The sequence below is a fragment of the Salmo trutta genome, chromosome 31 (assembly GCF_901001165.1).
Source record: "Salmo trutta chromosome 31, fSalTru1.1, whole genome shotgun sequence".
NCBI classification, from domain to species: domain Eukaryota; kingdom Metazoa; phylum Chordata; class Actinopteri; order Salmoniformes; family Salmonidae; genus Salmo; species Salmo trutta.
This window is the reverse complement of record NC_042987.1, coordinates 34,443,375-34,459,283: the sequence shown is the minus strand read 5'-3', so window position 1 is coordinate 34,459,283 and position 15,909 is coordinate 34,443,375. Positions and strand designations below refer to the sequence as shown.

General features: G+C 39.3%; 2 protein-coding genes across 3 annotated transcripts; both read left to right on the top strand.

Annotated features, from left to right (window-relative positions):
* The first annotated feature begins 305 nt into the window (after nucleotides 1-305).
* On the top strand, nucleotides 306-5,048 carry LOC115170082 (regulator of G-protein signaling 8). The gene is made up of 5 exons (XM_029726349.1): nucleotides 306-620; nucleotides 1,993-2,091; nucleotides 2,511-2,572; nucleotides 3,174-3,340; nucleotides 4,395-5,048. Exons 1-5 carry the CDS (start codon nucleotides 499-501, stop codon nucleotides 4,653-4,655), a joined length of 711 nt encoding a protein of 236 aa, XP_029582209.1. The 5' UTR covers nucleotides 306-498; the 3' UTR covers nucleotides 4,656-5,048.
* A 3,491-nt stretch (nucleotides 5,049-8,539) lies between these two features.
* On the top strand, nucleotides 8,540-10,839 carry LOC115169264 (regulator of G-protein signaling 21-like). Of its 2 annotated transcripts, XM_029724726.1 has the most exons (4): nucleotides 8,540-8,657; nucleotides 8,961-9,040; nucleotides 9,284-9,450; nucleotides 10,405-10,839. In XM_029724726.1, the coding sequence occupies exons 1-4, from the start codon at nucleotides 8,647-8,649 to the stop codon at nucleotides 10,573-10,575; spliced, it is 429 nt and encodes a 142-aa protein (XP_029580586.1). In that variant the 5' UTR covers nucleotides 8,540-8,646; the 3' UTR covers nucleotides 10,576-10,839. The 2 variants fall into 2 exon arrangements, with proteins under 2 accessions (XP_029580586.1, XP_029580585.1); XM_029724725.1 differs by lacking the exon at nucleotides 8,540-8,657 and having other exon boundaries at nucleotides 8,658-9,040.
* The last annotated feature ends 5,070 nt before the right edge of the window (nucleotides 10,840-15,909 follow it).

Sequence of the window (15,909 nt, the reverse complement as noted above, 5' to 3'; positions counted from 1 at the left end):
TCCATGCTTACAAAAGCGGGATCTTGTTTATCGAGACACATTTCCTTGCACTATAATTTATTAATACATGTTCAACTCACATCACTATACAGTAGTACACTACTTTGATCAGAATATTTGCAACAGTAGTTTTGCTTATCAATCTATTGCTTATAGAAGCTTGATGAAGTCCTATTGTAGGATGAATCCACGTTTGTACAGTGTTACTGCTGTAAATGCAGCATTTATCTGCCAATAGGAAGCGATTGTATTCTGTGAAGTTGATAGTTGCTCGGTTTAAAGCAGGATGTTGAGCGTGGGGGGATTTTCTCTGTCACCGATGATGCGGTAAACTGAGAAGTTCACCTAGGTCAGGAAGTAGCGTGGAAGGTACAGGGGAAATGTTTGGGCTATGTTGTAGCTTTAAAAAGAGATGTGGGACAAACCATAGGGTTAAAGGAGCACTAAGAACTGTTTGTGCTCTGCTTTCATATATGCTAAAGTTAGAAGGAAGCTAGAATGGAAACACTTGTTTTTCTGTTTCCTCAATTGAACTTTTTTGCACCAAAAGAGGAAGCATATTTGAAAATGCTCGGTCCTGAGGACTTGTTGGCACCGAGAATGAAAGCTTGTAATTTCAGGTAGGTAATTTTTTCTCTCACTTGAAATCTTCTGATCCTTTTTATTTTATTGAAAGCAGCAATTTATTTTTGTGTCTTTGAACAATTCTATAAAGCTTCTAAGTCCTTCTTTCATGACATTTTGTAAGAATGCCACTTCCTATATTTGCGTTGCGCAACAAGAATTGGAGAAAGACAGACAAAGTATACCTTTAATATGAATATGCAATCTGATATTGTGACCTCCACTCTTCAAGTGTGACTTATTCTTCCACTCTTTAAGTGTTGCTGTCAACTTCATGATGTAAAGGGTTGGCCATAGCACCCTGCTTGACTTGTTTCTACAGAGACTGTACATGTGTACCTGAAAGCCATTTCCATGGCCTCAATAGCTGGAGAGGAGAAAACAACCATTACTTCATTAAGGTGACACCTTAGAATGAACAGTTCTGAGTTATGTACTTTGGTTGATTTTATTTGCGTCAGAGTATTTGCCAAGACAAGTGGAGCCATACAGTAGGCCTTAATGAGTCATGATGTTTGTTTGAGTGAAGTCATTTGTAACTGTCTCAGTTTGTTGATACTTTTGATGTAGAACAGTGAGGCAAATTAAATTACTCTACGCGATGGGGGTAAATTGTGACACCGTTAAATCCATCTATGAACTATTCAAACCGTTTAATAATACAGCCTAGACAGGAATTAGAGAGGAGACGGGGAAATAAAAGTTGTTGTGAATGATAGTTTCGCGACACAGTTTCAGTTGCTGTCGCCGTGAATTCCTGTCTATGCAAATTCTCTTGAAAGTGCTGCTGTTCCTGTGGCTGTCTGAGTTGAGGTGCAGAAGTACATTTCCCCTTGGTTTGCCTTTCTTCTGTGTTTCTGGGCATTATTTGGTGGTTCGTTTCGAGTTTCAGAATGTTGGTTGGCCCACTGATGCCATCTTGCTTTGCTAGTATTCTCAAGGGCAATCATAAATGAGATGCCACTGCTGCCTTCAGGGAAACACTGCATGATCTGTTGACCTTTATGTCATGTGACCTAAGGTGGAAAGAAAGAAGAGGGACTATTTTTTTCAGTTGTCATGTGAACATCCATGTTAAAGGTCCTCAGCACAAGTAACAAAATGTCTGGTTTACTCCTCTGTTGTTGTGATTCTGTAGCCTGGTTTCCATATACTGGATGTTGGTGCCGTCTTGTCGACTCAAACAATGTTTGGCGTGACAATAACCATAGGAGTTGGCAAGACAGCACAAACAGATCTGGAACCAGGCTAGTGATTTTGTGCATTATGATTCAACAGCTGTAGAATAACCCGGAATGTACTACCATTATGTACAGTTAAAGTATGTGTCTTCTGAGAGTCACCAGTGTTCATTCCTTCTGGTTGCAGATTGAAAGACAAGAAGAGCCGACTGAGCCTTCTGCTGACCAAGTCAGGCTCCCATGAAAACATCAGTCCAGACAAAAAGACAGCCACCACCACCAACAAGTAAGATATCAGTCAAGTATAAAGGCAAAGCAATGGAAAGAGATTGCCCTGCAGAATAACGTAACATGTTTAATTGCCCCAGTTGCCCAATTTGTATTGAAGAGCATTTTCAATCGTAAAGGTATATTTCAGCGTAATTACGTTTAGATAATTGTTACCTTATCTTGAAAGCAGCATTGCCCCAATACTACTTCAAGGAAACGAATATGAAGCTAAATATGTAATTTAGCTGAATTATCCCTTTAAATTCATCCAATATGCAGTTACTTTTTCTCAATCTAAATACAAGAGGGAAACAACGGAATCTAAACACAGCCCACTGTCAGCTTTCAAAAGGATCAAACCGAAAGATATATAAACAAATGAATGCAGCATCATTAGCAGAGGACTTAAATTATATCTCTGACTGTTTTCTGCAGCATCTCGCCAGAGGCAGCGTTGAGATGGAGCGACTCCTTTGAAGATCTGATCAGACATTCAGGTTAGATTGAAGTCAGCGATATCTCATTTAGTCACAAATTGCGAGTCTAAACCATTTTTTGTTCAAAGCGCAACTTTAATGGGAAGAAACAGTGGCTTTTGGGAAATTAAAGGTTAGAGAAGAACAATGGAATTTGTCTAGATGTTTTCAGTGTTTGGTAAGACTTTCAAACCTCTCTAACTTCCTGATATGTCTATTGAAGAGTGTTTTCTTACAGCTGTAAATCATTGTGGTCTGGAGTGTCAGAGATCAGTGATTCAATGTTTACTATAATCTTTACCACTTTTCATTGAGAGCAGGTTGGGAATCTATAGAGCTTGGCAATTTATATTATGAATAAACAATAAACAAATAACAATAACAAATAAATAATAAACAAGTAGCCTAAACCAAAGTAAGGCATGTCTTTCAGTGATTATAGTCTGGAATCAATCAGGTGCTTACAAAGTAACACATCTACAGCATTAGCCTCAAGTGGGCACAATGCAGATCCCTTTGTGGCCATTACTCTGGTAACAGTACACGCTAATTTTCCTTCACATAGACCTCCTCGTTGAATCCAATAGATCATTAAAGAGCATGTTCTTCTCTCCCGATGCAGACGGAGTGGAGACGTTCTCTCAGTTTCTCAGGACAGAGTTCAGTGAGGAGAACATTGAGTTCTGGTTGGCCTGTGAGGAGTACAAGACCATCGACTCGGAAATCCGGCTCATCTCCAAAGCCAAGCACATGTATTCTGTCTTCATTGAAGCCGAGGCCCCAAAAGAGGTATACATATATATATATATATAGTGCTCAAGAAATGAAACCAAATAAGCGTTGCTAGAGCTTGATATCAGTGGCAATGGAAAGACTGTGGGCCCTATCAGTATATATTCACTGAAGCTGATGCTTGGTCAATGGGACTTATTAAACTATTCCAAGAAAGATACAACTTGATCTTCTTTGTGCTTCTTTGATCTTTATCTAGTTTGAAGAATGGCTGATTAGATGCAATGCATCAGCATTCACTGGTATACATACTTTGACCTTTATAAACTATGCACAGGAACTATGCAGAAGTTACAATGAGTAAGATGCAAGAACAGAGTCCTGAGAACCATGTGATTTAGAAATTGCTCTAATCCCCTAGTGAGACAGACATGACCATTACAGAACCATGTGGTTTAGAGACGTTATGCCCACAGGCAGCATTAGATGAAGACTGATGTGACCGTGTGGTCTTCTTTCTCTGCAACTAGCAGCAACTGAACCAGTGATATAAACACCCACGCACTTTCAGTTTGAGATCAAGACGTTAGCTCAGTCAGATAATAAGCTAGCAGGACCTCAAAACCACATGCCTTTTCAGCCTGGCGTTCAATGTGCTGAAAGGACAGCGACATGTGAACACCGAAAAGTGTAACATGGACACCACATTCTACTTAAATGGAGGGCTCTGAGTAAAGTCAACTCAAACCAATGCCTCAATGAGACTTGGGCCAGCCATTAACTGTAGCTCTTCACCTTTCATGACTGTATTTTGACCTCTCTTCCACTAACTGGCCTGAAAGAAGTCCAACTTGCCAATGGAAAGCACTTGGTACTAAACTGAGTGTAAAGTGACACATACTTTGGGCACACACTGGCCCAATCTCAAAATGTACCACTAGATCCAACGTCCTATGCGCTTGTAGAGATCAGAGTAGATTTGATTGGTTTAAACAATATAGTGAAACTTCCACCTAGTCAATCAGAAGGAAAGGTGGTGCTATTACCATATCTAAGGGTTGTTTAGCCACATCCACTCAACATACTCATAATAGTGTCACTTGTCTTTTAGGTCAACATCGACTATGCCTCCAAGGTGGCCATCCAGAAGACCATGGCTTCGCCGACGAATACCTGCTTCGATGCGGCGCAGAGCAAAGTCTACAGCCTGATGAAAAAAGACTGCTACCCAAGGTTCCTCACGTCAGACATCTACCTGCACCTCACCAAGAGGAAAGGTCCCGGGACCACCATGTACCGCCGGAGGTCACGGTCCTGCGTTTTCAATGAGCCGCGAGGGGAGGCCACCAGCGACTCCTCTGACTGGTTGTAGCATTGTAAGCCGAGAGTAGCACAATACACACACACACACACACGGACACACACGCACACACGCACACGCACCCTTCCAAATTCCCTTGCAGTGCAATGCCTGTCGCTGACTAGCTGTGTGATGGTGGAAAGTTGTACCTTTTTAATGAGAGACTTTCTGAAGAGATTTGACTTTACAGCTATCAATTAAAATGTTCCCCATCTAGACAGCAAACATGAACAGACTGTGTAAGAATACTAATATGCAATATTCATCTTGTTTACCGTTAAATGTCTTGCCACTGCTTGTATTAATTCAATAATTTATTATAATAATATGTTATGTTGGCTTTTAGTTGTAAAAAGTATATATTGTCTGGAGAGTAATTATTGGAATAAACAACATATTATGAAATGTTTTTTTATTTATTTTTTACAAACGGTTCAATCATGTCAAAAGAGAAACGTAATGGCAGTGCATTACACAGTCAGAAGGGTTGATAGAAGGATCTGGAAGGAACCCAAATCACTGAAACATTTATAGACCTCACCAAGCAAGTGAGTAACCACTCTAGGATTGGAATTATTCACGTCATTGGTATGCATACAGTATTCCTTCCAAAGACAAATATGTAATCATTCCAAGCTTGCCAGTGATCCAACTGAGTCTTTGGCAGCGTTCCAAATTACACCCTATTTCATATATAGTGCACTACGTAGGATTCTGGTCAAAAGTAGTGCACTTTGTAGGGAACAGAGTATCGTTTGGCACGCAACCTTTTCCTTTCAAATGTGTATGCGGTGGGAGGAAGCGTACGCATAATTCACATAGTCCCTGGGCTTAGTGGGCCTATTCTCTGTCATTAACACATGTCAGGGTCTCCTTTAGCCTTTGGAGCAATACAGTCGTCTCATGCTGAGTTACTGTCATTCCAGCATGACCAGAATGCCTCAGAAATTAATATCTTTATGCATGCATGTAAAGGGCATTGGAATGCATAATGCTCTGACTTGTATTCATTGAAATGGTGGGAAAAAAATAAGAATAGAATAGAATAAAAATGTGTAGTTAAAGATGTGTTATTAAAGTATCATTTCAGCCTGTAGTTTTACAAGTAACGTTCACGAGCCCAAACAGGTCCCCCAAAAGTGTTATTAAAAAAAGTGTTATTATTAAGTTATTATTAAGTGTTATTTTTTTGCAGGACGTAACATATCATAGGAAATCTATGATATGTTACGTCCTGCAAAAAAAACGAAATCAAAAATCCGCTGCAATTTGTGTAATATGTTACAGATTCCAATTTGCACAATAGGTTACGAATTTGTAAGCGCTTAAGATTTCCGTTCAATCGCTTTAATTCAGTGCTGTTGTTAAATTCATCACAGCAAAGTGATTAACTTGCTTCCCTTCCTGTAGGAGTTAAATGAAATCCAGAACTTCATTGGCCACTTCACCAAGGGAGTTTGGTCAGTCTGTTTAAAAAATCAAGGACTATTATTAGTTAAAATTCCTAGACAGTTCACAACAATGTTGAATCCTCCGAATAGAGAAATCAATAAGCGCAACGCTTGCCTTGCCTTAGGACATAACGAGATAACATCCCGAAGGCATACAAAAAATATATATTAAATATTTAGATCCAAGTAACATTGATTTAATACAGGAATGCTAACCATGGCCTATGTTTCCTTAACCCTCACAGATTCTAACCTATTTTTATTTTATTTAACCAGGCAAGTCAGTTAAGAACAAATTCTTATTTACAATGACGGCCTACCCCGGCCAAACCCTAACCCAGACGACGCTGGCCAATTGTGCGCCGCTCTATGGGACTCCCAATCACGGCCGGTTGTGATACAGCCTGGATTCAAACCAGGGACTGTAGTGACACCTCTTGCACTAAGATGCAGCGCCTTAGACTGCTGTGCCACTCAGGACTGTGACACTATGACTGACTTACAGTGGAGGAGGCATACAGTGCCAGGAGTGGATGAGGACGGACACTGTAGCATTCAAATCCTTGACTTGACTTTTTTTAAATAGACATTCATATTTCTTTCACACAGACAGGCAGGCATTGTTGCAGCACATTGGGAAAATAAACTTGGTTTATTTGCAGGCTGCTGAAGGGGCCGATGAGGACACACAGCGCCTCACTGTGGCTTAGTAGAGAAGGCTCCCTAACCAGTGTGGGACAGGAGTATTTCCTGGGCAAGTCCAGTAGTCTGAAGAAAAAAACTCTTGGCCCTTGTTATAATTCATGATTAGGGCCTGGAGTTTTACCTGACCGGGTGATCTGCTTACTAGAGAAAACTCCTGGTGCTAGGTATGGCAGCTAGGTGATATGGTGTTGGAAGAGGAAGACACTAGTATAAGTGTAACACCTGTATATTATTGGTATAATAAACATTTCACAATGTCACATCTACATGGAAGCTATTTCTGTTTTTGTGTGGGATGCTTTCAAAGCCAACTATTCTGGGTTAACTTCAATGAGAATCAACCAGCTATGTATTGTTAGGAGGCATAGTATCTATCCACCTAAATAAATAACAACCACAGAATCAACCAGCTATGTATTGTTAGGAGGCATAGTATCTATCCACCTAAATAAATAACAACCACAGAATCAACCAGCTATGTATTGTTAGGAGGCATAGTATCTATCCACCTAAATAAATAACAACCAAATCAGCAATTAACAGTGTCTCAGAGTCTGAAGTGCACCGATGACAACACTTCTAAGCACTGTGCGAGACAGGCACCTCTTTTGAAAATCAAATTTCCTAGTCTTGGTTTGTCCACACGGATGCAAATCGAGATCGCTGTGGTGTTTTCCATCACCTGGTGAGATTTACATTCCTGGTTTGGTTTGGGAAGCACATTAGGTCTTGGGTTGGATGACAATGGGGGTCAGGATAGGTGAGCAACACAGGCAGCACTGTCCTCGTACACCATGAAGACTGCCTTCATATACCATGACACACCATAATTTATCTTCATTAGACATTGCATCACGTGTCTGACACACATGGGGGTGGGTTTCCTATAGGCAGAAAGGGTATACCTTGCACTGATTTCAACTGTTGATGACCTTTGACCCTCCATCTCCACCAGATGTTAAATACTTAACACCACTCAAAAGCACACAAATCATCTAGTAACTCCAATGTACATGCTCTGAGTCGCGCAAAAGCCAATGAAGCCTAGTTTTATTGTAGAGTTAGATTTGGCAGACATATATCATATGCAGTATGCACAGAGTGCAGCCCAGTGCATAGCATACCATATTGTTGTCCATGTGTCCTTGAGATTAATGTGGAAGATATTGCACAACGGATATGCAAATCTAGTGTAATACACAGGACGCAGGGCATTTCCCTTTATGCTCTATTAGTTTACGGCCAGGCTCCCGTCGACTGGCTTCATCAGCCAGGTCGCAGTTGTAAATGACAACTTGTTCTCAACTAGCCTACCTGGTTAAATAAAGGTTAAAAAAAATATATGTATTGGGAAACCCTGCACTGGCTGACAATTTTTCTGTAATAATATATAGCCATGTATGTTTATTTTATGAATGTTGCTTTAACAGCCTATGGATGACTATCTAAAAGAGATTTTGGTAGGACTTTGTTTTACTGTGCAGTATTTATCCACTGATAAATAATGTGGTGAAACGGTAATGGTACGCTCTTTTGACATTAGGGTTTTATTAGGATTCTGTACTCTGCCTTTCATCCTCATATCTATAAATGATATTGAGGTGGACAGGATATAACAGAAGGCATGAGGGCCACTCCTTGAATCACAGGTGTATATTCTCTCACCCAAATATTTATATATATACCCTCTCTCCAAACATCACTTTGCATACTGATTTTCATGTGTTCCAAGGGGAGCCTTGTTTAGATCAGTCCATGCAACTTAACTCCTTCACCTCAAAACAATCCCAATCTCAGCTTCACACTGGCAGGAACTATTTTCTCTCTCCCAGACAGACAACGCAGCCATGGCAATAAAGTGAGTTTCTTTATGTCTGATTCTGTAAATTAATGATTCTATTTTTTAATATAAATTACAACTACAGAAATGTGAAGGGTCGTATGTCCATTTTGGATTTAAGTTGATATAAATATATAATGTATTGGATAACAGGTCATTTGAATTTTTGGATGCTCTGTTGACTGGACAAAAAAATAAATGAATTGATGAAAACGATATTAATCTATTTTCTCTCCAGGTGTGAGGTAGATTTGATATTGTGTTTTGAGAACCACTGATAACTGCGCTAGTGATGGATCTCAACACTCTTTTCAAGGGTAGATTTTGTTGCTTTCCCAAGGACCCGCTTGAAGAGGCTGAGACTTGGGGAGAGTCTGTGGACAAACTCCTGGGTTGTAAATGTAAGGACAAAGTTATATCTTTTTTACTATATTGCCTGTCTGAAAGGCATCACCAAGAGTGCTAAACTAGTTACGGAGGATATCGGACATAGGAAATTATTATTGTCTGTCAGTAACTAAAATGTATCAAGTTAGTATTACCGCCTTTATCAGAACTTATGTTCATATACTTTCTAACAATAACAAACAATGAGAAATTTCCAATAAATCATTTTCCCTTTTCATATTCTTCCCTATTTCCAGCCGGGCAGGCGGCTTTCCGAGAGTTCCTTAAATCAGAGTATAGTGAGGAGAATATTCTGTTTTGGCTGGCTTGTGAGGAGTACAAGAACATCAAGTCTCTTCCAGAGATGATCTCCTCTGCAAACAGGATCTACTCAGAGTTTGTGGAATGTGAAGCACCAAGACAGGTAAGTAACCTTCTGGGACTGTGTATCATGGTGCTGAACAGGATTGGGGAGGAACTGATTACATGTAACTGATTACAAAGAAACTGTAACTGTAATCAGTCATGTGACCTGCAAAAAATACTGTAATCAGATTACAGATTACTTTTGAAAAACTAGATGATTACTTCTTGGATTACTTTTAAATTCAGGAAGGATGTTGCAAGAAAAAAAATATACATTATGACAGTTTTCTCAATGACATTCAATTCAGTGTTGAAAAAAGACGCAAGTTTAAGTTTGTTCCACCTGAGCGAGTCTGACCACAAGTCAGAGACCACTATGACGACACACCAAATGCTTTTGATGGATCATTTGTGTCTTCTTCTAATGCCTCTTAAGGGGAAAGTAATCCAAAAGTAACTGAAAGTAATACAATTATGTTACTGACTACAATTTTGGACAGGTAACCAGTAACTGTAACAGATTACATTTAGAAAGTAACCTACCCAACCCTGGTGCTGAACTAGGATCAGTTTAGCCTTTAATAACATCATAAGGAATAAGATGATATGAGTAACCTACCCAACCCTGGTGCTGAACTAGGATCAGTTTAGCCTTTAATAACATCATAATGAATAAGATGATATGGGCCATGGGAGAACTGATCCTAGATCAGCACTCCTACTCTGACACGCTTGACACATATATTATCACAATCTGGTAAAACAGTATAAAACTCCACATTTCAACACAATATGATATAACAAACTTCCCTGAAGATTAATCAATTCTTTAAAGGACCTGGTTGGATCTACACCTGGTAATGCTTGTCATTGCTCATATGCAGAGATTTATTGCGGAGATATTTAATCGGTATGACCTGCGTAGTCAGTAGACATAAGATATAGATATAGAAATCTCTATAAAAAAAAGACCAAAGAAATGCATATACTGTACATTGTGTCTTGTTTAAAGATCAATATTGATTGTGGGACCAGAGAAAATATCACCAAGAACATCTCTCAGCCAAGCCTGACCTCATTCGACACGGCACAGAAGTTGATCTACAGTCTGATGGCCAGGGATTGTTACCCACGATTCCTCAAGTCAGACGTCTACCAGGATATGCTGAGGGGAGCAAGGTGACTCTCTCAAACGACAAACACTAAAAGTGTTTCTTAACCTTTTATGTACCACAGATTGGCAAGATATGTATAGTCCCTCCATCCATGGAGGACCACTTAGATTAAAGGGGTAGTTCACTTTTTGGAGGTGTTATCTTATTTTCAATTTACCTAGGGTTTTGTTACCTGGGATGTAGTTTAGCAATGTCCAGAATATCCTGGCTAGAAAGTTAACTTTTTACGGCAGTGGGCTAAATCAGGGTCACAGAGTGATTCTTGGTGGTCTTAAACAAATCTACTTTGAAACAAAAGTATACGACACACACACATGGTTATGGGCTTTAAAAAAAACACCTGTACCATGTCAGATATAGAGTTTAAATGTATTCAGTTTTGAGTTTGCATCCCAATATTACACTTATATACATCACAGAAGACTGAAATATAACAAAACTGTTTGACATTGAAACACCGGATTTTCGTTGGGCTTTTTGAATCATCTTTATTAATGATGAAATTATTAAATATATGAATAACATTCCACCCATGAGGCCAAAGACAGAGCTTTTGGTCATTGTCTGCAGGAAAAGGCTACATGTAGCAATGCAAGTGGAAACGTATTGTATCATAGTGATCCAAAATAGTGAACTATCCCTTTAATGTGTGGCAATCCTTAGTTGAAATAACAAAGTGGGAAACCTCGCCTCTGTTTTGGTAAAAAGCTGAGGAATGGGCCTGAAGAAATGTAACAACGTTTACAAACATTGGAGTAAAATAAGCTAATATTTCGGGTTCTGATGGGGTTTGGCAGTTGAACTATACTCGTGAGGTTATATTTGTCAAGACTCAATGGGTACATGTCATTAATCTATACCTCCAAAAAAGGATTTCACAACTGCAGACTGCCCCTTTAAAACTAGCACTTGAGAACAGACTAAATGGCTGTCAACTAACCATCTAACCAGAAACCATCTAACTGGTCCAGAGGTTGAGAAACGCTACTCTAAAACATGAAGTATAAACTGGGTGGTTCCAGCCCTGAATGCTGATTGGCTGACAGCCGTGGTATATCAGACCATATAGCACGGGTATGACAAAACATTTATTTTTACTGCTATAATTACGTTGGTAACCAGTTTATAATAGGAATAAGGCACCTCGGGGGTTTGTGGTTTATGGCCAATATACCACGGCTATAGGCTGATATCAGAGATAGCTTTTCTTAAACTTGTGACTACATTTCATGGGTTGATTCCATTCTCACTTAAAATAGAAGAGGAATTACTGTATATATTATAATGTGTGAAATGTTGTATTTCACTGTTAGAGACTAAAATGGCTGTTAGAGACTAAAAGTTACCCCTTTGACCATAAATTAAATGACAAAATAAACTCTTAATTTGTATCAATAGTATTATCACTTTTGTAATTTTATGTAATCAGATACTGTCTCAAATTGAAATCAAAATTATCTGAATGAATCAAGCATCATATTCCAAATAAAATAAACTATGCAAATGAGTTTCCAAACTCCTGTCCTTCTGTGTGGAGAGATAGGTGCAATAGGTGCACTGACTACTGCAATACAAAGTGGTGTGCATTTTTTGTTGTACAAAAAATGCACAGTGAATTCAGGCCTTTAAAGTTCCCAGTCAACCAGGGAAACAAAGAGAAGGCCTTTTCTTTTGCAATGTATCTTGCATGCTATCATTTTGAATTTGATGCAAAACCTCCCAATTGTTTTGATTGACCATGATTGTGGTCCGATTAACTTCCCTTCTCCCTGAAGAGAGCACACATTCACTCCCCATCGTGGATAAATATGAATGGAAATAAGAAACATGATGCAAACTCCCTCTTGGCCGAGCTGGCATCAATCCAATACTTCAAAATCCATGAGGGGGGCGTGAGCAAGTCGACACACTTCAAGAATCCAGGCTGTATCACAACCCCCCGTGATTGGGAGTCCCATAGGGCGGTGTACAATTGGCCCAGCGTCGTCCGGGTTTGGCCGGTGTAGGCCGTCATTATAAATAAGAATTTGTTCTTAACTGACTTGCCTGGTTAAATAAAGGTTCAATTAAAATTACAATAAAAAAAACATGAAAATGGTTAGAAGGGTTTTGGAGGGATGTGGTCCCTAAAGTGCGTGCAGGTTTCCAACTCCAGGTGGCAGCAAAGCTCTCAAATTAACTTATGTTATTGTAGTATGGAGGCTGTTACTTAATCAAATGAAACTGGCCCTGCAGCAGAAGATGAGGAGCAACTTCCTCCTACGGTGAATGGTGTGCACATTTAGCACAGAAAACAGACGCTGTACAAGTTTCACATAGACCGTTATGAACCACCACCATATTATATCACAGACAGCGTGTGGACATTTATGGAGGAACTTCCACATCATTGACGGACAGTACAAAGAAAATACCTTTTTCAGATTTTTAAGACTGATCTAATAGAGCTTTAAACCACAGTGTTTAGATGCTCTGAAAAGTGAGTTTAATGTGCATACTGGGGTCAAAGGTGCATTGCTGTGCGATGGCCTGATAGAGGCCCTTTGCATACCTTACGTAACCATGGTGAAGGCATGCAAAGTGAGCCTAGGTATACAGAGAGGACATGTTTCCCAGAATACACCTGGTATCATAGAAAGTCTCCAATGTCTCTTAAAAAGAAAATCTCCAATGCCTCTTAAAATAGCTGAAAATAGCACACACATTTTAGGCCATCGTTGTAAATAATATTTTTTCTTAACTGACTTGTCCAGTTAAAATAAAGGTTACATTTAAATGTAAAAAATATATGTATATGTTATCATGTACAAAATTGTAATTAATCCAATCTGAATGCTCTGTGTGGGCTGCAGTTAGCAGGCATGTTAGGAGGTATACAATACTAGCACAGTGCATTCAGTATGCTCTGTGTGGGCTGCAGTTAGCAGGTATGTTAGGAGGTATACAATACTAGCACAGTGCATTCAGTATGCTCTGTGTGGGCTGCAGTTAGCAGGTATGTTAGGAGGTATACAATACTAGCACAGTGCATTCAGTAGTCCATTAGATTAAAAAAAACACACTGTACCTAATATGTCAATATGCCAATCCTATGTCAGTGGAACATAGAACAATCCTATGTCAGTGGAACATAGAACAATCCTATGTCAGTGGAACATAGAACAATCCTATGTCAGTGGAACATAGAACAATCCTATGTCAGTGGAACATAGAACAATCCTATGTCAGTGGAACATAGAACAATCCTATATCAGTGGAATATAGAACAATCCTATATCAGTGGAACATAGAACAATCCTATATCAGTGGAACATAGAACAATCCTATATCAGTGGAATGACTATACCTCATGTCGAATACACTGCCTCCCATATATTTAATTTCTGAGATATGTCATTTATTTATTTTCAGGTCCTCATATGACATTACACATTTCAGTTGGCTGCGTAGGACAGAGGAAGTAGGTGGTTTGGTCCGTCACATGTGATCTGCCAACCGAAAGTGGGACGTTTTGTTCTGTTTGGTTTTTGAATGTTCAGGTTATTTTCAGAGGTGCTATGTAAACTACACGGTAGGGGTGGGGTTGAGTTGTGAACACCACCACTTCCTCTGGGTTTTCTCTGCTCTTATTTACCTCTGTTGGTGGTAAACCTACTGTACAGTACAAATCTACAAGGCGTGCACACAAACACTCAAATGCACACAGAGAGAGAGAGAGAGAGAGAGAGAGAGAGAGAGAGAGAGAGAGAGAGAGAGATTAACGGATACAAAGCTGACAGGAATGCTTCAAAGTGATGAGAAATACTGCTGCATTGAACCTTCATTGCTGTGGTCAATATACAATTTGAATATCATTTGTTTTATGTTGATCTACAATCTTTACATGATACATCATACAGTACAGAACACAGCATGAAACGGCCATGTATTCCTGAGGACTGTGTCTGAAGCATTATGTTCTCTGCTACCATGTGACCATCACACAGTTATCCTGATTGATTCTTTCCAGTGACCCTAACTGTTAGCATCACTGATGTAAAAGCCACGCTGACTACTGGTTTTGTCTGCTCAGTTGTCATATGCTAAAGATCTGCCTTTTTTAACTTGAAGATGCAGTCTGGGATATTAAGCACTTACAAATTTGGAACAAATCGTACAAATTTACAGGACGTAACATGGATGATGTTATGGATGAGGAAATGGATGAGGAAATGGATGATGTAGTACACAATTGTTCCCAACTTTCAGGGACCCCTTTCAAAACTACTGGCTGAAATATCTTTATTTTTTAAAGCTCTGGAGCATCACTTTAAGTTTCTGTGACAGCATGATGTCTAGGCCTATAGTCAAGACTAACTTTTTTTTTTTTTTATCTATTGTGATCCTGCCCCAATGTATCTGTGTATATAACATACTGTATATGATTGGTTCTCTGTGACAGAAAATGAATTGTCAGAGGCCACTACTGGGAGACTAAAAGATGGGCAGTGGGGTTTTCAGTGATGAATCCAGTCAAATCTTTGAGGTACTGTATTTTCCTCCCTTCTGCTTGCACCCTATTTCATTTGTAATATATGCCATTTAGCAGATGCTTACAGTCATGCATGCATACATTTTACATATGGGTGGTCCCGGGAATCTAACCCACTATCCTGCCGTTGTAAGCGCCAAGCTCTACCATCTGAGCTACAAAGGACCAATAACTTCTGCCAAAAACTCCAGATAAAATGATAAATGGGGAATAATCCATCCAGGTGTCATGATACCAACTATACTGACACCTACACCAAAATATTTGAACACTGTATTATGGTACTGTCTCATCCAAAAGGTTATACTCTTCAAAAGACAAAAGTTTATGTTGGTAGAAAGTCTAGTAAAAAAGCATGCATTAACGCACACCCCAAAATGCTTGTAAATGTGTTAACTAACAGAGTGTAAACTGTATAAAAATAAATAGATATAGAGTCACATTTAGAGTGTAGAAACAGAAGTTCCAGAATCTGAAATCAAAAGGCCTTCTTATGAAAGTACAACTTCCACCTGACAAATGTTTGAAAACAACAAAATGACTTTTTTTTTTTTTTTTACCTAAGCCAACTTGCAGAGTAAAGGTAAATATTTGCTTATCTGTTGTTTAAATTTCCACCGTCATATTTGCATCTCCTGGCCTTACTCTCAACAGGCAATGACCTGTGCAGGTTTCTGAACATGCAGACAAGCAACTGCATTGAGCTGGTTTGAACAAACGAGCGTCATACCTTACTTCCTCTATTTTTGCGGTTTGGAACGAACGAAACGCGTGACGCTCACAGCAACCATATTCTGTATAAAGAGGGGTG